This window comes from Panthera pardus, unplaced genomic scaffold, assembly GCF_024362965.1.
Source record: "Panthera pardus isolate Hobbes unplaced genomic scaffold, ASM2436296v1 HiC_scaffold_6, whole genome shotgun sequence".
NCBI lineage: Eukaryota > Metazoa > Chordata > Mammalia > Carnivora > Felidae > Panthera > Panthera pardus.
Genome location: NW_026526991.1, coordinates 7,476,163 through 7,500,695, shown reverse-complemented (window position 1 = coordinate 7,500,695; position 24,533 = coordinate 7,476,163). Strand labels below are relative to the sequence as shown.

Sequence of the window (24,533 nt, the reverse complement as noted above, 5' to 3'; positions counted from 1 at the left end):
CCTGGCCTCCAGCTTGCTCTCTCCACCCCCCACGCCACCGCACCCCCTTTCCTGCCAGCCTGTCTGGACTCCTCTGCGCGTCCCTGACCTCCACTCCCCAGTCCTGCCTTCCTCCCACTGGACCAGAAACCACGCCCTCTCCCGACACTGCCTGCCCACCCGCAGGCGAAGGGTTCTCAAACCGCTGCCTCTGGGCACCACCGCCCACCCAGCCACACGCTCCCCACGTCGCATCAGCGGGTCCACCGCGAAGCGCAGCTGTGCCCCGACGGCCACACCTCACACCCACTTCTCAGTGTCCAGCCCCGGACACCCAGCGCCAACCAGGCAGGAACGCAGACAAGCGCCCCTGCCTCCTGCACCCCCTCACGCCCTCCCTGGGACGCCCGCCGTCCCCACCGCCCTGGATCAGGGCTCCGTTTCTTCTCCGGACCAGGTCACCAACCCCTTCTGCGACTCACTCTCCACCAACGGCTATCCCAGGATCCGAGGGCCACCTCCCCTCCTCCCTCAAGCAGGCCACCCGCATTCAGACGGTCTCCACGTCCCCCTAGACCCTGAAACACTCTCCCCTCTGTCACTGTCCCGAGAGAGAGCTACAGCTGCCCCCAGCCAGCCTCGGCTCTGCCAGTCAGAGGTCCGCTTCACTCCCCAGCTTAAAGTCTGCGAGGTCTTCCAGTTGCCCTCGGGAACAACCGGAACCTTCTCTGCCCCCCTCCGGCCCCTCCCCACATGGCCACCCCCCGGCTGGGGCCGGCGTACCCCCGTCACAGCACTGGCCTCCAGCGCTCTCCGTCTGGCCGTCCGTCCCCGTCCATCAGGTGCCCGCCAGGAGTGCTCTTGTCCGCCTTTCCCTCACCCGGGCCCTCCTTCGGGCCCCCTCACTGCCAAGAAGGCTGGCCCCGGGCCGTGTCTACAGAGCACCCGCACAACCTCGTAAGGGACCAGAGGAAGTGACGGTCCCTCAAGGTCCAGCTTGAGGTCACCCCCACCCTCCAGCAGCAGGTGCCTCCCGTGCCCACGCTGCTGCGGGAATCACACCGCACCCCACGGGCTCCGGGCTGGGGGCCGGCCCCCCCCCCCCGGCAAACGCCGGCCTCGCAGCTGCAGGGTCTGGTGGGCACACAGAAGGCATCCCAAAACCGCCTGCGACATTTCGTGCTTCTTCATCGCACAAATGCTCCGAACGATGAGGCACTGCAAATCTGACCAAGTCGCTAGGTTCCACAGAGGAGGGCACATTCCCTCGGCATGCCCGCTGACCCGCTCGCGCACCCCCCGGGCCCGACCGACCCTGTCACAGCCGCCGAACGTCAGGGCGGTTCACGGAATCACATCTGGCCGAGACCTAAAACGCCACGACGGCTCTAGTGACTGGTTTGGGGACAGAAAACTAATCCGAGAGAGGGCGTAATTCTAAAGAGCAAACAACACGCGGCACACAGTCACCGAGCCGTCACCGGCCGCTCCACGCCACGGCAGCCAGGCTGAAGAGTGACGGGCGGCTGCGGTCCACGGAGGCAGCCTATTCTCCGAACAGGGGAGGTGGCGCCAGGCCCCCACCCCAGCAGCACCAGGGACGGCCCCGCCGACGGGCGGCCTCCCCACCTGCCAACAGGCTCACGAGAAAACGAGAGAAGCGGGCGCACCGGCACCCCCGACGCTGCGTCCTGCCTCCGAGGCCCACAGTGGCGCCGAGGGACCCGTCCCCTTTCCAAGACCCCGTCCTCCGCCCTGCCTCTCCACGCACGTCATGCCCGATGCCCTCTGACGATCCCAGTCCCCCTGGCTGAGGAGCCCGTGCGGAAGGCAGGAACTAAACGCCGCCCGTCTCCTCCGGGCGTCAGCCTTAGAGCCAGCAAGCCCTTTTCTGTATTTTGGTTCAGCACAAACGTTCACTGAAAGAAGGGCCGTTTCAAAACCGCAGCGGGCGTGGGCAGGAACAAGGGAGAGCCGCCACGCGGCACACTGAAGAACTGCGTCCAGACGGTCTGGCCCCAGCGGACGGCGGCCAGGCTAGCGGGGGCGGCAGGCGCACCCCAGGGCCAGGACGCACCCCAGGACGAGCAAGAACAGCCTGGGAGGCGCCCTGGGGAACAAAGCTGATGCAGTCGGGAGCCCAGAAACGTCTGGAGCCGTGGAAGGAGAAGGGACTCTGCCCTGAACGACACGCCCAGAGCCACGGGCCTGGGACAGACCCACCCTCAGCACTGCTGTCCATGCGGAGAGGCCAACGCGGGCAGGGCTGTCTCGGTGCCTGGCGTGCGTGCTCCCCAGCCGTGCAGGCGCCACACCTGCAGGAAGACGGCACGCCGTTCGGACCAGCTGGGTTCGCTGACAGCCCTCAGCCTGCACCCCGGAATTTCCACGCTAACCCCCAGAGAAAAGGGAACGGCGTGTCAGAACAGGGGAACAGAAAGACCGGGGCACTCAGAATGAAAGTCCCACAAATGGGAAGAACCCAGGCTGCCCCCCGTTCCCTCCGGGCCTCCTGACCCCGCCACATCTCGTCTGCTGTCCCCTCCCGCAGAGCCCCGAGCCGTGCGAGTCCCAGTGCGGGCACCAGGTCCCCAGAGAGCCGGGGAGGGCAGGGCCCGGAGGCGGCAGTGGCGGTCAGCTCCCGGTCCGTAATCCCCCGGCTGCGGAGGCCCAAAGGCGGGCTGCGTCGTCAGGGGCCGGGCACCAGCGCCGCGGTCACGACGAGGCCCACGCCACCCCATCCGGGGTGCGGCACGAAACCCTGCCCTGGGACATCCGTCCACGCTCCCGGGGCCGGGCGCGGGGCCTCCCCCCACCCGCAGGTCTGCAGGGTCCCGTGTGCGGCCCAGCCCCGAGCGGGACCCACGCTGTGCCCCGAAGGGCCCGCAGGGCCAGACTGACGTCGTGCGTGTCTGAGGAGCGGTCACCAGACAGGGCTGCCGGAGAGGACGGGGCAGGGGGGCCGGGTGTCGCCCACTCTGCCCGGGTCACGACACCACTGCCCTCATCTGCACCACACGCAGGGCAGGGCCACACCGGGGCGGTCTGGGGGACTGCCTAACCAGAGAGACGGGCTCCCGGGGCCCTTCTACCCATTCCCACCCGTGACCTCCAACCACGCCTTCACGGCACTCGGGGAATGGGAGACTTCCCTCTGTTCTCATTTTTTTTTTTAACTTTTAATCAAAATCATCAGGGATTTATTTATTTTTTAATCATTTCTGGCCTCACTTAAAATTAACCCATAAGAGTCTAGATTCGCCGCAGTAGACAAATATGTATTCACATCAAATTTATTTTTCAAAACATTTCCAGACAAACTAACACGACAGAGGACTGCTAAGACACAAGCAAAACGAACCGGGTACACAGCAAAAACCCACCCACTTGTGCACAGGACTCTGCACCGGAAGAGACCAGAGAGACCCACGCCCACGGGACAGAATCCCCGCCGGGGCAGACTCCCCCGCTCCTTGCAACACAGAACAAGAGGAATAAGCAGGCACGCGGTCCAAATGGCCACGTCAAAGATACAAGCAAGGATGGGGCGCCTGGGTGGCTCAGACGGTTGAGCGTCCCACTCTTGACTCTGGCTCGGGTCATGAGCTCAGGGTTTGTAGGTCTGAGCCCCGCGTTGGGCTCTGCGCTGACAGTGCGGAGCCTGCTTGGGAGTCTCTCTCTCCCTCTCTCTCTGCCCCTCCTGTGCGCACACACACGCTCTCTTTCTCAAAATAAATAGACGCTGAAAACAAAAACAAAAATGCAAACAAGGAAATAAACAGGTTTCTAAAAACAAGAGAGGGACGTCTGGGTGGCTCAATCGGTTGTGCGTCCGACTTCAGCTCAGGTCACGATCTCGCAGCTTGTGGGTTCGAGCCCCACGTCGGGCTCTGTGCTGACGGCTCACAGCCTGGAGCCTGCTTCGGATTCTGTGTCTCCTTCTCTCTCCCCTCCCCTGCTCGTGCTCTGTCTCTCTCTCACTCTCCCTGTCTCTCAAAAATAAACATCAAAAAAAAAATTTATTTCTTTAAATAAAATAAACGAAGAAAAATAAAAACACAAGCAAGAGGTGGTCAAGGCAGCGGCTCAGAGCTTCTGGGAAAAGAGGCAGGGCCTCCAGCCAAGTCTGGGACCCAAGAGCACACAAGACACAGGGAGGGCCGTCCCAGCTTCGTTCCAGCCCCTTGACGCTAAGCACACTCTGCAGAGGTTGCCGGAGAGGGGCCAGCCCACCCTCGAAGACTGGTGGAGTTACCCGGCCACACTCAAGGGCAGGACTGCAGGGGCAGGTGCAGAGGGCTACCTACAGCCCTTCCCACCCGGCATCCCCCCAGCACACTTCTCTGATCCTCCCGCTCCCCGCTTAGGGGCCCTCGTGGCCGCCGTAACAAACTCGCACAAACAGCGGCTTAAACACACACGATTATTATCTTAAAGTCCGGCAGTCAGCAGTCCCAGGCGGGTCTCACCAGGCTAACGTCTAGGTGCTGGCCACTGTGTTCATTTCTGGATGCTCTGGGGAGAGTCTACTCCCTGCTCATTCGGGCTGTTGGCAGAATCCAGTTTCTTGCGGCTGGAGGTCTGGGGCTCCTGCTGGCCGTCAGGAGAAGGATGCTCCAGCTTCCAGGGGCCACCACACCCCCCGAGCTCATGGCCCCTTCCTCCGTTTTCAGAGCTGGCAACCGCAGACCAGAGTTCATCTCCTGCTGACTCTGAGCACTTTGAAGAGCTCACTGCATCCCACTGGATCTGCCAGATCATCCAGAAGAATCTGCGGTCTCTGGGTCAGCTGATGTGCACCCTTCACCCTCCTCTGCCGTGCGACCTGGTTCCAGGTTCCTGGTTCCAGGGAGGAGGACGTGCACACCTTTGGGGACCACTGTTCTGCCAACCACACCCCATCCCTCTGGCCAGAACCCCGGTGACCACCTCAGCCCCCGACACGGAGGCCATCAGAGCGTCCCGCGAGCCCCGCCTGCAGCCTGGGACCCGAGCCCACGCACTCGACTCCAGCGGCAGCCCCTGCCCTCACCCTCACCCTCTCTCGCCCTCTCCTCAAGGAGGATGGACAGGACCGTAGCGACACCCTTCGGTGCTTCCTCACGGCTCTTGGATCAAGACCCGACTCTTTTCCATGGCCTTCCAAGACCTGCACCCCTCCCAAGGCTCATCTCACAGTGCTCCCCTCCCGGCGTGCTGCTCCCCGGCCCCTGGCGTCCCTACAGTGCGCCCGTCCCAGCAGGCATGCTCTGACGCCCCCCGCCCCCACATCCCTGCATCTCTACGGGCTGGCGCCACCTCAAGTTAGGCAGGACCTCTCCCGGGAGGGCACGGCCTTCCGTTCACGCGGTGTCCCGCTCTTCTGCAAACACTCCCCCGGGATTGCCTTCGAAGCCCTTCGCACCGCGCGAACTGACATGCGGTCTCCCTCGCCCACGGCCTGAGAGCCACCTCTCTCGGTTCCGCGTGGTACCTGGCACGTGGAAGGACGTTCTGAATGAACGGGTGATCCCGACAAATCCTCCCCTCAGTTGATGAGTGACGGTGGCCCGTGAAGATGACCGTGGAGCTCACGTCTCACGGGCTCAGGGACTCCTCGGGCTGTGGCGGCTGGACCGCGCGTCACCCTCTGCCCCAGCTCCGCCCCAGGCACCCACAGCCTTGCCATATTCAAACCGGGCCTTGCTTGCCGCCATCCCACTCACAAATGTCACCCTTCACAGGCCCCAGCTGCCCGCACGCCCTCCCGCGAGCCGAGCACACTGCCGAGCCGGGACAGCGAGCGTTGGGCCCACGCTGAAAGGCTGCCTGTGTTCTCACAGCCAGCGTGCGATGAGTTCCTGGCATGTCAAGCGAAGCGTGGCGAGAATGCCAACTGCAACCACAGACCCCGCAGGAGCCAAGCGAATCGACGGCCCCGGAAAGAACCGGCCCCGGAGAGTCGGAGACTGAACCTTCCGTCACCCACTTACTGATCCTTCTCGCGCCACCGTCATCCCTCACCCGGGTGTTCCCAGCAGCCTAACCCGTCTCCCCGCCGCTGCCCTTGCCCTCCTGGCCCCTAACCTACCACCCACTCAGCAGCCGGAGTGATCCTGCCAGACCAGAGGCAGCTCCAGCCGCCCCTCTGCCAAGACCCTCCAGTGTCCCCACTTCAGAATAAGAGACTGAGAGTCCACGTCTTTTCGCTGTGACCACGAGACCCGCCCCCACCCCCAGCCAGATCTCGTGCCCCGTGACTCTCTTGCCTCCTCCCTCGGCTACAGTCATCAGGCCCCCTGTTCGTCCCAAACCCGCCGGGGTGACTCCTGACAGGGGGCTCTGCGCTCTCTCGCCCTCTGCCCGGACCACGGTCCTCCAGCCACCCAAGGGGCCTGTGCACTCACCTCCTGCAAATCTTGCTCAGATGCAACCTCCTCGGTGAGGGCTTCTCCAGCCACCTTGTCACTGTGAGACCCTCCCCACTCTCCCTGCCTGCCTCCGAAGGGTCTATCCCAATTCTCTGCTGTACATTTCAGTAACAACCACCGTCTTCTCAGGGGTAACTCTCCCCCTAATGCAGTCATGGTATTTATTCTCTGCCCCTCCTGCTCCAATGTAAGCCCTGTGAGAGCACACGTTCAGATCTGTTTGGGTCACTGGTGTATCTCTAGCACCTGTTCCTGGCACAGAGTGTTGGTTCAACAAATACCTGGTGAATGAACAAATTTTCAAACTCTCAAAGCTGGTCCAAGAGGCCTTCTCTCACGCTCATCAAAGAGAATCAAAGAGAATCAAACGAGGGGCACCTGGGTGGCTTAGTCGGTTAAGTGTCCGGCTTCAGTTCAGGCCGTGGTCTCATGGTTCTGGAGTTCGAGACCTGCATGGGACTGTGTGCTGACAGCTCAGAGCCTGGAGCCTGCTTCGGATTCTGTGTCTCCCTCTCTCTCTCTGCCCCTCCCCGACTCACATTTGTTCATTCATTCTTTCTCTCTCTCTCTCTCTCAAAAATAAAAAATTTAAAACAAATTTTTTAAAGAGAGAGAGAGAGAGAGAGAGAGTGAGAATTGGACTAGACCAAACAAATATGTGCCTGGAGGTCCCAGCCACTTAAGTCTAACCCAGCTTCATCAGGTTATATGTGCAGAAACCGAGGGCCCCAGAGGTGACATGACCTGGTCAAAGTCACACAGAGGTAACAGGAAAAATAGGCTAAACCTGGACCACAGAACCAAGCCAGAGGTCTTTCCACCACATCACACATCCTGCCTCAACCAGAAGAGAAATCCCTAAGAAAGCACCAGCCAAACAGACAATCTACGGTCCAAGGTGTGCAGAGTGGGCGCCTACTGGCAAGACCACCTCTCGCGCAGTGTGAGCCCCTGCCCAAATCCCTTATTCCCTCGAGGTTAATCTGGAAGGAGGTTCGAATCAACCCCCATCAATCATCACTAACAATGCAAAGGGGGGCAAGGCACGGTCGTGAGACTCGCAGAGCGCACGGTCCAGAGAAGAACACATACCAACAATGCTGGGTTTGACGCACGAAAGGTTTGGTCCAGGCTGCACGAAAACACACAAGGCTTTATGAGGAGGTACGCTGGAGGCGAACTTTGAAAGTTAAGAAAATTGAATAAGCCAGGCAAAGGGGAGGAAAGAGAGGGAACGAACATTCTGGTCCGCTCTGACGGCATGAAACTGACCGAGGCATCACACAGCAGGTACACCAAGGAACCTGCAAGCCTGTCCGCACCGCTGAGGGCAAAGGTCAAAGCAAGGAGGGCTGCAGGATGTGGCTAAAGAATTGGGCAGGGGTCGGGTTATAAAGGGCCTTACTCTGCTCCCCCACGTGGCACTTCGGGGGGGATACAACCAAGGGCCCTAACCCAAGCCTGCCCCCAGGGAGCGTCAGCTGGAGGACAGAGCACCGTTCTGTGACTCTACAACACTAAGGAGATGCAACACTGCGGGGCACCAGGAACTGCCTGGCAAACACTAAGTGCTCCGTGGCCACCAGCCATTATTGTCACAAGGACGCATGAGGAGGGGATCATGACTAAGGGACATTAAGGGCTGTGCCGTACAGATGACCCCCTAACAGCCCTGTATTGGGTGGTGAGTCTGTTCTTCCTCCGTGGAGTTTCCCTGGGCTCATGTCCACACTCAAAGCGTCAGACAATCATGGGGACCACGGACAGGACGGGCAGAGCCACAGGACTCTGCCAGGAGCTCTGACAGCGCTGTGCCCGTGCAGGCAAAGCCCGAGTGTGTGCCAAGTGATGACCACGGGAAGGTGAGCCGCTGAGGGAAGAGGGCAAACCTGGGCGACGCCTGCTGCCGGCAACACCAGCAGGGCCCTGGGAGGCACGGTGCACGCAGCGGCTGGGCAGGCCTTGCCAGGGGCCCCAACTCCTCCTCGGTGCCCTGCCCTCCGCACTCACAGCCTCTGGCAGTTCTCCCAGACTCCACTCCAACGCTGAAACTCCGACAAGGGAGCCACTCTCCAAAATGCCTAAGACCCAGCACAGCGCCAAAGCCCAAGGGCGACGAAAGCCTGTCTTCGGTAACACAGAATCTCACGAAGAAAGCCGAGGGGGGCATGTTAGCTGCCTGTGGCCATCACACCACGACAGAAATCTATCCTGGCCGTCTGGGAAGCTTCAAGTCCAACATCAGGGGGTTGGCAGGGCCACACTCTGTCTAAAATCCTCACAGAAGGATCCTTCCTCGCCTCTTCCTGCTCCTGCTGGTTGCCAGGAAGCCTTGGCATTCCCGGGCTTGTGAGCGCACGGCTCCCACGTCTGCCTTCCTCTTCCCTGTTGTCTTCCCTACGTCTTCCCCGTGCGTCCAAACTGCCCTCTTCCGTGAAAGAGACCAGTCGCCGGACAAGGGCTCCCTCTAATCCACTCTGACCCCATTTTAACTTGAGTCCCTCTGCAAAGATGCTACTTTCCCAACAAGGTCACGTTCCCAGGTTCCAGAGAGAGAGGAATCTGGGGGGAGGGGGACACTGCTACAACCAATGCAAGGACAAATGACCAAGAGACAGTCATCAATCCAAAGCGTATTCGCCGTTACGACTCCACACAGCAGCCCCACGTTCTTACAGCTCAGCTGGCCGTTAAGAGTTTGTTCAGACCAAAGCCTCAAGAAAGACCCAGAAGGGACACAGAAGTTCTCCTGCACGTGGCTCAGCTTCCCTGGACTCCACGTCCCAGAGCATCTGCCTCTGTCACTACTGGGACCTCCTATTCTCTGCCATTGCAGAATTTTCACATCATCTCGGACCCTGACAGGCTCCAAGCAAGCACAGCCCTGGGGAGGAAAACAGGATCTCCGGCCGCCTCGGGTGATCAATCCCCTCCCAAGTCCCTGGGCCAGAGCAAACAGTAACTCACTTCTACCAACTCCCAAATAGCTCTAAAAATACACGTTTCTGACTGAACACAATGAACTACAAAGCTTACGAACAACAGTGCCTATAATACAACACTTACAGATGAGCTGTGCTTACAAATGGCTCCACATGCAGTCATTTGAACACCACACATTCCTCATTTTCAGTAGGTCAGACCTTAGTTTCCAAATGGAATAAACCGTGTTCAGAAATCCTGAAATCTGTTTCGTCTATTTTCACCAGCGGCTGATTTTATCCCAAGCATTTTCCCCGTCACGTCTTCGCGTCCCCTAGGGGCCCCGGCCAGGGATCAGTGACACGCCAACCAGGACTTTGGAGCTGTACAGCTTCCAGGGTGCACCCAGGTCTTTGCAAGCACTTCAGTTGTTTGTTTCTGTTTTTGTTTTCATTTTTGTTTAAATTTGCTTCCCGCTGCTGACTCGAGAAAGGAGTTGGTTTTGAGGCCAGAAAGTGGGATACATGGAAATTCACAGGGAGTCCCAAATCCACTTGAGCAAATCCTTGCTCAAGGCAAAAGCAGTCGTCCGCAAGAGAGACGAGAAGGCCACGCAACTGGGTCAAACCGCCACGCCCCCTCCAGAAACCGACGTCCCAGAGAGCACAGCCCGGGGCCACTTTCCGGACTCCACCGAACTCTTCGAAGCACGACCCGAGCCGGTGCCTTTCGACTTGCCCAGGGAGCCCGGCAGTTTCGCAGAAGGGAGCCTGCCAGTCTCGGGACAAACTTGCCGGCGACTCCCCCTCCTCCTCCCTTCAAGCCTCGAAGCTGCTTCGCGCAGCCCCTGTCGCCTCCCAGACCCTAAGCTCGGCCCCCCGCCCCCAGTTCCCCAACGCCCCGCACTTCCCCCGCGGTCCTCCCACAGCCCAGGTCACCCCCGCCCCCAGACCCCGACTCCACCCGCAGCCCAGCCGGCCGACGCGCCCACCTGACCTCTGACCCCTGACCCCCACCCGGCCTCCCCGTCACACCCACCTGCCCGGGACTTTGCTGTTGCTGCGCTTCCAGAACTGCTTCCTGGCCCCGTCGCTGGCCATGGCCCCTCCTCATCCCTCGGACTCACGGCCCCGACACCCGGAATGCAGCCGGCCGACCCCGGCGACCCTTTCCTGTACCCCGGGAGAGCCCCTCAAACGTCCCGGGACTCCCGAGTCCAGAGCCCAGAAGCTCTTCCGCCTCTCTCCGGAAGTTGTGCCTCCGAGCGTCCGGAAGTCCCGCCCCCCTCCCAGGCGCGCGTGACGCACGGCGCGGGCGCTGACGGCATTAAAGGGCGACGCCGGGGAGGAAGCGAGGTGGCGGTGGCGGTGGCTTGTGGGCCTGCGTGTGCTGTCCCGGCGGCGGGCTGGCACCCGCGCCCGCCTCCAGGCTCCGCTGCTGGACCAGACGGCGGGGGTGGCGCGCTGAGCCCGGCGCAGAAAGATACGCCCGGGGTTTCAGAGTCGGTACGAAGCAAAGAGGGAAAATAATCTCACGTTGATTCCATAGTGAAATAATATTTGGGGTATATTGGATCCAGTAAAATATATTGCTGAAATTATTTTCTCGTTTTCTTTTACCTTTTTTTTTTTGTTTGTTTTAACGTAGCCACCGGAAAGTGAAATTGCTTGTGCTGCTAGCACTACCTTCCCTTGGCCGTAGACCAAGGAGTCTGGCGTTGCAGACTGGCACTGCGCCTGGGGAGCCCCTTAACACGCCTCCGCCAGTTCACTTGTGAAACACAAATCTGATTATGCTCTCTGATTAAAGTTTGCCTCCCTTGCCGATAATCAACATTGCTTCTGCGCTTGCCAAGCGCAAGATGCTGCACAAGGTGCTCTGTGTGCGTGCTCTCAGCCATGCGCCAACCACCCCCGGGAACGGCTGCCTCCTTCTGGAAGAGCAGAATGGTTCTCCCCCTCTGGCCACACTGAGACTTAGACCTGTCTTGGCGATAGCGGGGCTGTTCGCAGCTGCTAGCACCCGGCCTGCAACATTTATCTGTCTCCACAGGTGGCTTGTGAGATCCTGCGGGGTGGGGCCTGTGTCTTCTGCCTCTAGAAATGTTTGTTGGGGGCGCCTGGGTGTCTCAGTTCTTTAAGCGTCCGGCTCTTGACTTCAGCTCAGGTCGTGATCTCATGGTTCATGAGTTCAAGCCCCACATGGGGCTCTGTGCTGACACCTCAGGCAGAGCCTGGAGCCTGCTTCGGATCTGTGTCTCCCTCTATCTCTGCGTCTCCCCTGCTCACCCTCTGTCTCTCTCAATCAAAAATAAATGTTTAAAAATTTTTAATAAAAAAGAAATGTTTGTTGGGTGAAAGACAACTGTGGGAACTCTCCAGGGATCCCCTTTAGTCTCCACAGAAACTCTCCAGGAATCTTCTCCCTGGGGCGATCTCAATGGATCTTTGGTGATCCCCTGACGACACAGCCTCAGTGGATTCTCAGGACCCCTGTGCTGCACAGCCTGATGAACCCTCCGGAGATCCTGTCCTTACACGACCTCGGAGAATCTCCAGAGATCTAATAAAGTTTCAGTGGATCCTCAGGGGCTCCTTCCTGACACGGCCTCAGGCAGTCTCTTGGGATTCTCTCCTGGTGGAGCTCAGGAAGGCCCCAGGGGTTTCTCCCTGCTGTACAGCCCCGAGGCCTCAGAAATCCCCCTAGGAGACTGGCTCCTAACAGTATCAGGGGTCCCCTACAGACATCACTGGAGACCTTAGGGGTTTTCAGCGGCTTTTCCGGCTTGTTGCAAGAGTCTGCGAGGTGACAGGGCAAAGATGATGGAAGTAGAATTTACATAGGAAAAATGGACAGTAGTTAGCAACTGGTTGGATGCAATTATGACATCTTAGATCGGTTATCCCTGTAGCTTGAGGATGCTTTCCTGCCTCACATCTCTTAGGAGAAGGAGCCAGACCAATACCAAGGTGGATGAAGGCTTCAAGACCCACTGAGCAAAAGGGTTAGCAGTGCCACGACAGGAACAGGAGAGCAAGAGGTCAGCCTGTTTGCAACCTAGGTTTATGACTGGTTGAGGATGAACTGGGTTGATGTCACAGAGGTAAGTCCTCAGCCTCAGCCAAGCAGTAGGTTAGAGGACAGATCCGTCTCCAGACAAGGGGATGGGAGGACCTGCCAGGGCGAAGTCACAGGAATAGGTCAGCATCATGAGCAACGAGACAAGCTCCAGAAATGGATTTTTGGGCCAGAGGGCATGGTAGGGATAGGATGTGAAAGGAGCGTCTGGTAGAAGGCCAGGTGTGTAAGCCAAAGTCTAGCCTATGGAGGGTGTAGGAATGGGGTCTCTGCAGGCATCAAAGAGGACAGATGCGTGAACACAGAATGAATGAGTGGAGCTTTTCGTACTCATTTGTGCAACAAATAATTACTGAGCAGCGAACACAAGAAGCTTACTTTCACTAAGATTTAGGCTAAAAGAAATTAAAACCAAGGACGTGACATTTCACCCCGGACAGATGGGAAAAAACTTAAAACCTGTCAGTGCCCAAATTGGTGAGGTTGTGGATTTGTGAGCAGTGCGGAATGAACTCTGATTCGCTGCTGGTGGGAGTGGAAATTGATTCACTAACTCTCGACAGCTTATCCAGCAATTTCTAGCGACTAAGGACGCATATACCCTACAACCCAGCAATTCCAATCTTGGTGTGCACCCCAGAGCAGCTCGCCTATGTGTGCAAAGACAGGAACGTTCATTGTAACTGCTGGGGGGAGGGGGGAATCATAAAGTAATCTATAGGAGAATTGATAAATGATACATAGTTACCCAATAGGATGCTATATGGTAAGAAAATAACTATAAATACATCAACATAAACGAGTTTCACAACATTGAGTGAAAAAACGTTGAACGTGAATGCATGTGGTATTTAACGCCATCTTTTTAAACTAAAAGAATGCTAAACACCAAATTCAGGAGAGTGGTTTCCTCTGGGTATTGGTGGGGACTTTAATCAGTAAGGCATTCAGGGGGCTTCAATGCTATTATCACGCTTTATTTCTTCTGGCAGATGGAGTGTATTCAGCTGTTATATTATTTATGACTCTCTGGGTGTCGACGAAATGATTGACAACACGTGATGATTACGGAGCCTCCACTGCTGTGTCCGTGAGCAGACTCTTGGAAAAGCCTGCATTCGTGCAACAATGAATGAGTGGTGAGTGTTCACAGGGAGGCCCGGCGGGGTCAGGACAATCGATCAGATCTGTGACTGCTGTTTAAGGTGAAGGGACAAAATGCAAGGAGTGGTTCCAGGTCGAGGGAGCGTCACTGATGCAGCAGGGACACAAGACAAGACCAGAGTGCTGGGTAACGGGCGAGGCTTCAGCGAGGCTCTAGGAGACACAGGTTGGGCTCCCTGAGAGACAGGCCCTTGCATGCAGGCTGCTGCTTGGGGAGGAGAGGCTGACTGGTGAGGGGCCACCTGGCCCTACAGGGACGTCCTGAACTGAGACCAGAGGGTGGAGCCTTTGCACCGTGCACAAGCCAGTCTGCACGGGGCTGCGTCCAGGGAGGGGGTAGCCCGCAGCTGACGGCAGCTCCCCAGGAGGGACTTCTCTGGGCCATCGGCAGCCTATACTCCCAGCCACGGAGAGAATGAGAGCCCTCGTTCTGAGGGGCGAATCTGGGCAGCACGCCGTAATGCCGACCACGGTCCACCTTGGCGCCCCTCAGATCCGCCAGCCACAGGGGTCACCGTTGGAAGAGCGTCTCCAGGATTCTGGCTGCTCCCTTTTGTGGAAATTTACAAGAGGAAGGTTGATGCAATCTTGGGGCCACAGCAGCTGCTCACCCTGTGCCTCCACTTCCTGCCCCTCTGCCCTCACCACTGTGGGTTCCCTCCACCGAGTAGCATCTCTCCTGTTCTAGATGAGCTACCTGGTGGACCGGCCCGGACTCTCATCTCTCATCTAGAGGCTTTAGAACCTCGGCCAACACACCCTTCTCAGGTCACGGCTGCTGTGCTTGTCCACATACCATCAAAACTGGGCAGAGAGGCAGGCTCAGGTAGGTGCCAGACGTGTTCTCCCCCCGCCCCCGCCCCCGCCCCCGTCCCCAGGCAGCAGGATCCCTACCTCCTCCGGTGGCCGCGAGGAGACCCCTTCCTTGACCTGCTAGTCTTCTGGCACAAGGAGCCGTGACCCAACATTGAATCAGACTCTTACCACATCCCTTTCTGGAAGCATTCGCCCTCTAGAAGAGGTCAGGATTGTGAGAACCAGACAAACTCCCCTGGAGACAGCATTGGTGGGCAGACCCACTCCTGCCTCCACCCCCTGCTTCCCGCACCCAAGTCTATACTTAGAGGAGACACATGTCAGACGCCCCCACTCACAGGCTATCAACTCTGAGCCAAAAGGCAGCTTCATTGCTCCGCTGGGCCAGCAGCTTCTGGGCCATGTGGTGTGTTAGGGGACCGATGGGTCCCAGAGCCACGGGCTCACCGCCCCCACCTCCTTTGCCGTAAGCGGGTCCCCAGCACCAGCACGAGGTTGCACAGAGCCTCCTGTCAACAGGTCAGATGCCACACAGAGAGGACATGTCCATGAATGGCTGTCCCCTACTGCCTCCACTCACATACCCCGTGACGACCCTACATGCAGGGGAGGCCAGGCAGTGTGGTCTGGCTGGGCGTCCGTTCCCACCTATCCTAAGCTCTGTTACCGAATGATGGTGGGATGGATATTGGAGGACAGTGGCAGCGACTCCCATCTTACAGAGCGTGCGATCAGCTCCCAGCACTGAAAGCGACGAGTAAAGACGGGCGGTGTGGGGGGGTGTCAGCCTCCGCCCCCGTCAGTGTGGACGTGTGGCATCCATTGCTGCTGGAGGGAAGCTTCGGGGCCGAGTCATGTCACTGCACACCCGTTTCACTGCTCAGGCTGTGCCCTCTGCCTCCTTTCTCTCTCACTCACCGGAGTGCCCCAAGGTCCAAGGCTTACCCTGGATGATGCCTTCGACCAAAAGTAAAGGGACGCTGGCCTAGCGGTGCTTTGAACGTTGCTTCCTGCCCACAAAAAGGCCAGCGGGGAGAAGCTGTTGCGATGTTATAGCGGCTGAGCCACTCAGGGATGTAGGGGACGCTGGGGTGCACGTCCAGGACCCAGGTACCCCGTCCCCACTGCCATAGTGCTGGTGCTGCCCACGCCCAGCTGAGTGCTCCCTGGGGACCATCTGTCCTCTGTCCGAGGAAGCTGCCTCACCCCTAGGACATCCCACACGCGCGGTGACTGGCCGGTGTGAAGAGACAAAGACCTAGCCCTCTGTCCTCAGCTCAAGCCACCCCTGAAGGGCTGTCCGGGCTCCAGGATCTCCGGGCAGGATGGACCAGATGAGGCCACTGTGCCTGCATGTAGCTCAATTTCTGCTCATCCAGTCCTGCCCTGTGTCCCTCCCTCCCTGACCAATGTGGCTCCCAAGTACATCGTCAGCATAGCACTGTCCGTACTAGTCAGGGTTTTCCAGGGAAACAGAACCAAGGCGGGGGTGGGGCGTAAATGGAAATCTATTATGACGGATTGGCTTGCACAATCATGGAGGCCGAGAAGCACCACGACCCAGCGCCTGCAAGCTGGACGGCCAGGAGCCCCAGTGGTGTAATCCCAGTGTGCGTGCAGAGAAAGAGGACATCAATCCCAGCCCAGGCGGTGAGGCAGAAAAAAGCCTAACTCCTCCTCCTCCCTCCTCCCTCTTGTGCTCTTTTCAGGCCATCGGGAGTTGCCTGAGGCCCACCCTCGCTGGGAAGAGGGTCTGCTTTGCTGGGCCTGCCAGTTCAAATTCAAATTTCATCTGGAAACACCATCACAGATATACCCAGAATGATACTCAATCTGGGCACCCCACGGCCAGTCAAACTGACACAAAAAATTACCCATCCCCCAGTAAGCCTCCTACAGGAGCAATTCCTCAAGTCCACTGTCTCAGATGAGACAAATGTCCCCAAGCTCAGGCTTGCTGCCTCATGGTCACAAGATGGTGTCACAACTCCATCTATCATGTGCTCCTGCCAGTATCCCAGCCAGAAAGGGAGGGAAGGAGGCCAAAGAAAAAAAATAAAAAGATAAAAGATCTCTCCAGAAGTCCTGTTTTATCCAGGAAGGGCAGTCCCCCCAGCCGGCTTCCTTGTGAGCCAGAACTAAGTCAGCCCCAATCACTAGGGAGAGCGGACTGCTGGCCGGGCTCCTTGGAACTTCCCCTGTGCGGCCAGGGGAGGAGTCACTGCCCATCCGAGCTACAGGCCCCAGCCCACGACAATTTCCAGCTTCTGTTTGCAGAGAGGAGGGCGACTGGCTGGGGAAGTATCAGTCGGTGCCCCTCAAGGCGGGAGAGGTCAAGGGCATGGGGGGGTGGCGGGGGAGACGCCGGGGCAGGCGGGCCCTGAGCCTCACCTGGGACTCAGACAGCAGGACCTCCAGGCCTGCCTCCTGCTCCCCGCCCACCCACACACCTCTGCACACCTCTGCAGCCCACGTCCTGATGTCCTAACGTGGCAGTCTCCTGTCCCAAATGCTCCAGGGACCCCATCGCCCTCTGCGAAAGCCAAGCCTCTTCTGCTGGCTGCAAAGTGTCTGAGTCCCGCTGCCTTCTCCCCTGTCTCTCTAATCTCACTTTTTGTGCCCCAGCTGCACCCCATAAAGGCAGAAAAGGCCCCCAGCTGCCTCTGTGTAGCAGAGACAGGAGACAAGAGCACGCTGAGAACACTAGCAGTGCCCACACACAGCACTGCGGGTCAGCCCTTCTGTCACCCGGTCCTTACCACCCTCCCCCTGCAGCCCCCTCCCCCTGCAAGCCCCCCCCCCTCCCCCCCCCCGTCCTCCTCTCCCCTGCACTTCACCTTCACAGTTGGCCGGCCAGCGTGCAGTGCCCGCCCCCACAGGGAGCCCGCTGAGTCTCAGTCTGAGTGACCACCACACGTCTGGTGGATGTGGCGCTCTCTCTGCTGGGGTCGGATGTGGCCTCCTGTGGCCAAATGACCTCAGACTGAGTTACACACTGAACACTAACACCTCCCGCCTTGCAGAAAAGGAAACAGAGCCCAGTACAAAATGACCCACAGCAATACCCGTCCCCTAAAATCTTGGTAAAGTTCAGTCACTCTGCCTCTGGTCAAGTCCAAGGGCTGGGATCCAAAGCCCAAAATCTTACCAGCGGGTAGAATTTAAACCAGAAATTTCTGTCTCCTAGCGATAGGGTGCGGTATTCAGCCTAGCCGCTCCACCCACCCACTGTCTGATGGTCTCCACTAAGAGGGCACAGGACCGATAGCCTCAGTGCTGAAGTGTCGGGTGTATGCACCTTGCTGCGCACTGGGCCCCAGCTGCACCCCATAAAAAGAGGGCATGCCCTCTGGGTCAGAGTCACACTTCTGGGGGGGTGCTGGGGACAGGCCCGGGGCCGGGCTGGGTGTCCTCCTGGCCCCCGCCCCAGGACTTCCCTGCTAACTCAGCAGCCTGCCTTCTCAGCTGGCATTAGCTTGGCTTGGAGTGAAGGCTTGGTGTTCTGGACCTCTGGCCATCTTGGAGGAGCAGAAAGGATCCCTCCCAGCCAGCTTGTATCTTCTGGCTTCTCTGCCTTCACCTGGGCCAGTTTCAGGCTTACGATGTCTCGATGTGTCTCTCGGGAGCTTACCAGACGGGCCGCGGCCCCTCCACCCTGTGAGGGCGCCGGCTGACTCTCCCGGTGCTGCAGTCTCCAGGGACATAGCCCGCGCGCCTGAGTGAGGAGGGGACAGTTTGGCTTGTACCGATCTCCTAGGGCTGCCAGAGCAAAGGACCACCAGCTAAGTGACTGAAAACAACGCAAGCTATTCCCTCACAGTGCTGGAGCTCAGAAGTCCAAATGCAGGTTCACCAAAGGGCTAGAGTCAAGGTGTCGGCAGGGAGGCATTCCTTCCAGAGGCTCCTGCTTCCTTGCCTTTCCAGCTTCCGGCAGCTGCCCACTATGGGTGGCTGGTGGCCCCTGCCTCCATCTGGAAAGCTCCAGCCTCTCTCTTCTCACTTCAATTCCTCCCAGACCCTGCTCTCGAGGACCTGCTCAGATCACCCAGCGCCATCACCCCATCTCAGGGCCTTTAACTTAATCACACCTGCAAGCTCCCATATGCAGTAACGATCACAGGTTTGGGGCAGGGGGGGGAGGATGCAGAGAGCTCTGGGGGCCATGACTTGGCCGACCATATTTCATGACATCTAGCAAAAGTTCCCATTTTACCCCCATGAAAGAGAGGGGTCCTCCTTCCTGCCCCCTCCCTCCCTCAATTTGGCCATTTCTAGAGTTTAGGGTCTACCCCTAGCAACACCCCACTTCCTAGGGCTGAATTCCGCATGAGTTAGGATGCTGGCAGGTGCAGGAAAGAGGAAAGAAAATCTGGCTCGGGTGGGTTTACACTGAAAAGGGAAGTCCTTGGTCTGTGCAGAGGAACAAGCCCAGAAGTGAATGGAAGTTTGGAGAAGGACTGAACAGCCAGACCATGACCCCTGGAGGTCACGGGATGCCTCTGTAGGCCCACTTGGACGATGTGCCTACCCCTGAGCCAATCGCTGTGGCCGGGGAACACCACCATTGGCATGGTCTACCCCAAAGGGGTGATGGAAGTCTGTCCTTCCAAATGTTGTGACTGCTTCCCAACAAGGGAGGGGTGGCGTGGATGCTGGGGAGGAACCCCAAAGTCTACTGTGCCACCCAAGCGAGGACCCACGTTGACAGACTGATTTGATCACCTAAAGATGTTGACTGATTTGTCAACATTTTTTAATTGGACAAAATGTATGTACCATGCTTGACACAGTGTTAATATATGGAAATCTTATAAATATGCAAGTAAAAGACCCCAACAGTGATGAGGGAACTTGGGGCAAGCTGAGGGCAAAATACAGGCTAACAGAACCCCCCCCCCTCAGGTGGCATCTGTGTGATATATTCCTCAGACACTCCTGGCCGCCCAACAAGCAAGGACAGGGGTTAAGTGCTTGCCACAGAGATGTGGGAAACTAAGGCAAATGAGAAATTAAAATTGTCTTATTGCCTGCAGCCCACTGACAAGTCCTTGAAACTGGCAAAGTGACCTCCCTCTAGGAGCTCAGCTGCCTCGATGATGACACTCGGCTGGGGGCGAAAGGGAATCTTGGCTTATCATTACCTCAACCTCGAGGACCCTGTAAGTCTACTTTAACAAATAAAAATTCCTTGGAGGGGTGCATGGGTGGCTCAGCCGGTTAAGCATCCGACTGAGGCTCAGGTCATGATCTCACTGTTCCTGGGTTCGAGCCCCACGTTGGGCTCTGTGCTGACAGCTCGGAGCCTGAAGCCTGCTTCGGATTCTGTGTCTCCCTCTCTCTCTGCCCCTCCCCCATGCATACTCTGCCTCCCTCTGTCTCTCAAAAATGAATATAAACATTTAAAACAAATTCCTTTGGAAACTTCCTTTATCTCAGCTCCCCCAAGGTATATGCTGGCATTCATACTCTAAGCTTATGGCCCCCTGATTACATCTGAAGGGTCTCATGACTGAGGTTTTACTAGACGGTAAAAAGTGGTGTTTCCTTAGCAACAGCCAGCCCCTCAAGGTCCTGGAAACCTTGCTTCCAAAATTCCTTACAGACCTACCCTACCCCTGCCCCCCTCCCAACCTGAGGATATACAATCAGTTACCCATCACGACCCCAGTGCAGCTCTTTCTGCCCACAGGTCCTGTCCCTGTGCTTTAATAAAATCGCCTTTTTGCACCAAAGACATCTTGAAGAATTCTTTCTTGGCCGCCGGCTCCAGACCCCCCAACCATCACCCCAAAACTTCATCCATAGGAAACAGTCCAGTTTTTTTAAAATAAATACACTTTTTTACGTTTTAATTAACTGCCACCTATTTTCCGCTAAACCGCAAAATGCCTCCTGCCGGCTCTCGTGGGCCTGCTCCACTCAGCAGCGTTTTTCAGCAAACGGGAACAGTCACGTGTCATGCCTACAGTTGCTGCACGTCTGTCCCAAAAGGTGCGGCCTGGCACGCCGTTCCCCCAACACTGTGCCTTGATCGTCCCAGCCGCTCCCAACACGCTCGCTGGACTGAATTTAAGGTTTCAAAGTTTTCAATGCAGAAAGTACTATTTGCAAAGGCTGCTGTCCTGCCCCATCGTCTAATAAACGTTTCCTCTTGGTTCTAGGGTTGGGATGAACATTACATTCCAGAAACTTCGATGGGAGCAGGTGCACAGGGAGGAAGAACAATCCAAGGGGCAGGGACTGTGCCCACCAGAGAGCACAGAGATGCACCAACACAGACATGAAACACACTCCTGTCGTGCTCGGTGCTCCGCGGGGCTCCTGAACAGTTATCTGTTCTCGACGGCCCAGGTGCTCAGTGAACTGAACAAAAATTAATCTGCCCAGCTCTGAGATAAGGGGCAGGGGGCGCCGTGGGGTCTGCACCCGCCACCCCTTGCCATCCTCCTACTTCCCGGATGGACTGCAGATGTGGCTGGTTCTTCCAAAGGAGGAGAGTGGCTGCTCAACCAGATCCCCTGGGACATGGCGGGGGGGACGAGGGTGAGCCCTTCTAGGGAAGTTAGGCTCCCTGGTATCATATCTGAAGGCAGCACCTGCCCGAGGGGCCGAGCCCAGGACAGAGCTGCTGTGAAGTGACCCAATGGCACCGTCCAAGGGACTTCTGCCATGCCTCAGCCCCTCCATCGCTGAGTGTCCCAGGCATGGAGCAGGCAGAGCAGAGGCGAGACCTCAGGGGACAGCCTTGGGCAGCAACCGGGAGGACCTCAGTGCAGGAACTCCCCTGTCCCCCTCCTACAGCACACTCAGTGCCTCCGGGCTGCCTCCGACTTCCTACGCCCCGCCCCCTTCACCCCTTCAGCCCGGGTGTCCCACGTCTCCTGGCTCCCAGCCCACCTGGACCTTCACGACTGGGAATCTCCCGGACACTAGGGAGCAAGGAGCCTCTGCAAGGCGGCGAATCCCTTCGCTGCACCATTTACCAGCCATCTCTAGATGGCGCAGAGTGGAGGAAAGACTTGGGCCACCCTCCAGCCAGGAATGAGCAGAGGCCAGAATTGAGGAATGCGCAAGCCTCGCTTGGAGAGGTGCCTGGTCAAGAGGAACACATCCGCATTTGAAATGAGATGCCTGGACAGAGTCCCAGGAGTCCTGTGGGAGCCAGGCCCAGGGACACCTGAGCCCAAACCCTCAGCCCGCTCTGTGCCCCTGGCACAGGGACAGCCAGGGAGGCCAAGAGGGGGGGCCACCACCCCCAGCCTTAAACGACAAGCAGTGTGCAGAGGGTTCTGATGGGCAGGGGCAGAACCCAGGCCAGCCAAGCAGGCACAGGGCGGGGTCTCTGGTGGTCCACAATGCACCCTCCCAACCAACGGGCTGGTAACACCCCCGGGGCCCCGATGCCCCCGAGACGCCTCCTCTGCATCCCCCTAGAGCAGGCTGCGTCTGTGACCAGTCCCCATCCCTCTGGCTACGGGGTCCCTGGTGGGCGAGAACCTCCCACTCCACCTGACCTGGCCGTCTCTGGGCCAATTGGTCAGTGGCAATAGGCTGGGCATTCAGGACGTGCTTGTCAAGTGAACCGGGTAGAAGTGACCAGAGGAAAATGGAGACGCCAAGAACTAGGCCCACAATGTCTCGGCCCCACAGGCCTGAAACCCTTCCCCCCTTTCCTGGACCTCTACCCCAGCTCCATGGTCCAGGGGCAATGGCTGTGGGGCCGGGAGAGCTCTTCCTCCCCAGCTGCACCACGTGGTTTATAGATATCGGTGACCAGTCTAAGAGAAGTGTCTCCGCTCAGGAAGGTCTGAGGCCCAAACATGTTATTCCTGGTTCAGGATTTACCTTGGTAGGATACAGAGGGAAGGGAGGTGGAGAAAGTGGCCGGAGCCTCATCTTACCCATCTGTAAAATGGGGCCATAATCCCATCCTGCATGCCTCACCGGCTTCTTGTAAAGATCGAGGGAGAAAGGAAGGAGCTAGACAGAAGAGGTGGGGAGGCAGGGAGAGAGGGCAAGAGGAAGGAAGGAGGGAGACTGAAGGGCACCTTCTGTCCTTTCAAGCCTCGGAGAAGCTGCTGGTGCATGGCTGGTGCATGGTGGAGGGCTGCCCTCATAAGCTCTCAGCCCAGGGTTCGGTTCTGGGAGCTGTCAGAGTGGGGCTGTGGCCCCGCGTCACGGGGGGGGGGGGGGGCTCTTGGGCTTTCTGGCTCCCGGCCGAGCACATGCCTTCCCCTCCCTGCCCTACTTGTTTTCTCCTTTCCTCGGTCATCCTGTCAACCACTGACCCCAGAGGCTCCTCCTGGGCTGCCCGCCTCAGCCACACCTGGAGTCTGACAGTCCTGCCTGAGGCACAGCAGAGGCTGCAGGGAGCTGAGAGTCAGGCTTGAGTCATCACATCCACAGGTGGCCCAGGAGGAGGGACAAGGGGTCCGGGGGTGTCAGGGACTGAAGGGTTCAGGGAAATTGGAAGGAGGGCCTGGACAGTGTCTGAGCCACCCAGGACGGCCGTGCCGGCCTCCCGGCCCTGCCCCCTCCTGCAGCCCCAGCACCATGCCGGCTGCCCGGGCCCACAGCTTGCGAGGCTCGTCTCCCCTCCTTTCCTGAGCATCCCCCTGGGGGGGCCTGGCATCACTCACTGAAACCTGGCAGCGACTCCAGGTGCAGCCAGAGAGCTGGCTGGGGTCAGGCGGCCCCCACTCCGTGCGACACGGGCACAGCCAGATTCTCTCTGGCCCTCACCTTCCACAACTGTGAAATGGGGGTGTAATCACTCTTCCATGCACCTCTTCTAAAGATCGGACTCCTCCCAGCTCTCAACTACAACACACAACGCAGACCTACTTTTCCTGTTGAAATTCCTGCCCCTGCTGTTGGCGGGACAGGCAGACCGTGACTGGGAGGCTGTCTGCGGCCGGTGGTGCTGGTGGGGATGGGTGGGGCAGCCCGGCAGAGGAGCATCCTTTAAATGTCTGCCCGTGGATCTGGATTCACGCTATGACTCATGGTCATGCTGGCTTCAGCCCATTTCCTTGTTGGAAGAAGAGCGTAATGAAAGGGTGAATTCTTTCCTGCAGGAGTTTAAGCAGCCGACAAAGCAGGCTCTGTGTACCTGGAGACTTTGCCCTTCCTGCTTACGGCTTCCAGGGAAGTCACAAACCGTGCAGAGAGAGCGGCAGGCTGGGAGCCTTAGGGTGTCAGAGCCGGCTGGCGTCTCAGACACGTCTCTTCTGCACCCCGATTTTGCAGACGGGCAAGCTGAGGCTCAGAAACCAGCAATATATTTAAGGCCGAGGTGGGTTGGGCCCTGGCATCCCTGATCCCCCAGCTGGTGTGGGCTTACTGGCCCCTCCGCTGTTGACAGTAAGCAACCCCCCAAAGGGGAGGAAGAACCAAGGGAAGAGAGGTGCAGTCGCCGCAGAAGAAGGAAGGGGGGTACAAATGCAGGGGTTTCTCTCTCAGGCTCCCACCCCTGGTTCTTGGGTACCACAGGGGCTAAAGGGGCAGAAAACCAGAGGGGCAATCCCAAGAAACACCACTCTACTTCCCGACCTCCCCAAGCAGTTGTCCACAGGGAGGCCCAGCTATCGGGGCCCTGACCGCTGAGACCCATGCTTCCCTTTGAACGTGGGGGAGCCTTTGGGAGAGAAAAGCACATCCAAGGCCCCCGTGTCGGCGGGAAAGACCCTGAGAGTCTCTCTGGCCCCCATGTGTACTTTGAAGGGAAGTGGGGCCCAGCAAGGCAAGGGGAATGGCCCAAGGCCGCCTGGCTGGCCACCGGAGCAGCCCGGGGCCAGAAGATGTCCCTCAGCACCCAGCCAGGGCTCCCCCCACACCAGCTGCCTGTGTGTCCGAGAGGCGAGAGTTCTGGCCCAGAGAGACAGGCTGGCTCTCAGCAGCAGCAGCAACACGGAGCCAGGCTCTCCACCAGGCCCCGTGCAGGCAGCTACACGCCAGCTGGCCTCTGGGGCTGGGCGGTGACCAGGTGGCCCCCAGGCCCAGGTACAGAGCAGGTTCGGGGCCTGGCCTCCTGACCCTGGGTGGGACGGGGCGAGGCGGGACCCCACTGTGCCTCGCCCAGCGGCCTGAGGACCGCCTACCTCCTGATCAGCTGGGGAGAGCAGGGATGTGCAGGCCCTCATTCCACCCCCCACCCCAGCGAAT

General features: G+C 58.5%; 1 protein-coding gene and 1 long non-coding RNA gene across 11 annotated transcripts in view; one reads left to right on the top strand and one right to left on the bottom strand.

Moving 5' to 3' along the window:
• The window catches only part of TBC1D22A (TBC1 domain family member 22A), a 322,333-nt gene extending 311,760 nt beyond the window's left edge, over positions 1-10,573 (bottom strand). For 4 of the 7 annotated variants that reach the window (XM_019447232.2, XM_019447234.2, XM_019447238.2 and 1 more), the window contains exon 1: positions 10,350-10,572. In XM_019447232.2, coding sequence (XP_019302777.2) covers positions 10,350-10,411 — 62 coding nt within the window. In that variant the 5' untranslated portion in view covers positions 10,412-10,572. Of the gene's footprint in view, positions 1-10,349 lie in introns of all 7 variants that reach the window. The other 3 variants (XM_019447231.2, XM_019447233.2, XM_019447237.2) reach the window with 1 other exon arrangement.
• Positions 10,574-10,641: 68 nt separating this feature from the next.
• LOC109265739 (uncharacterized) lies at positions 10,642-22,555 on the top strand. Of its 4 annotated transcripts, none has more exons than XR_008419521.1 (4): positions 10,642-10,816; positions 13,382-13,528; positions 14,242-14,379; positions 20,531-22,555. It is a non-coding gene; the product is annotated as an uncharacterized LOC109265739 (long non-coding RNA). The 4 variants fall into 4 exon arrangements; XR_008419520.1 differs by lacking the exon at positions 20,531-22,555 and adding an exon at positions 17,965-18,481; XR_008419523.1 differs by lacking the exon at positions 20,531-22,555 and adding an exon at positions 16,079-17,958.
• The last annotated feature ends 1,978 nt before the right edge of the window (positions 22,556-24,533 follow it).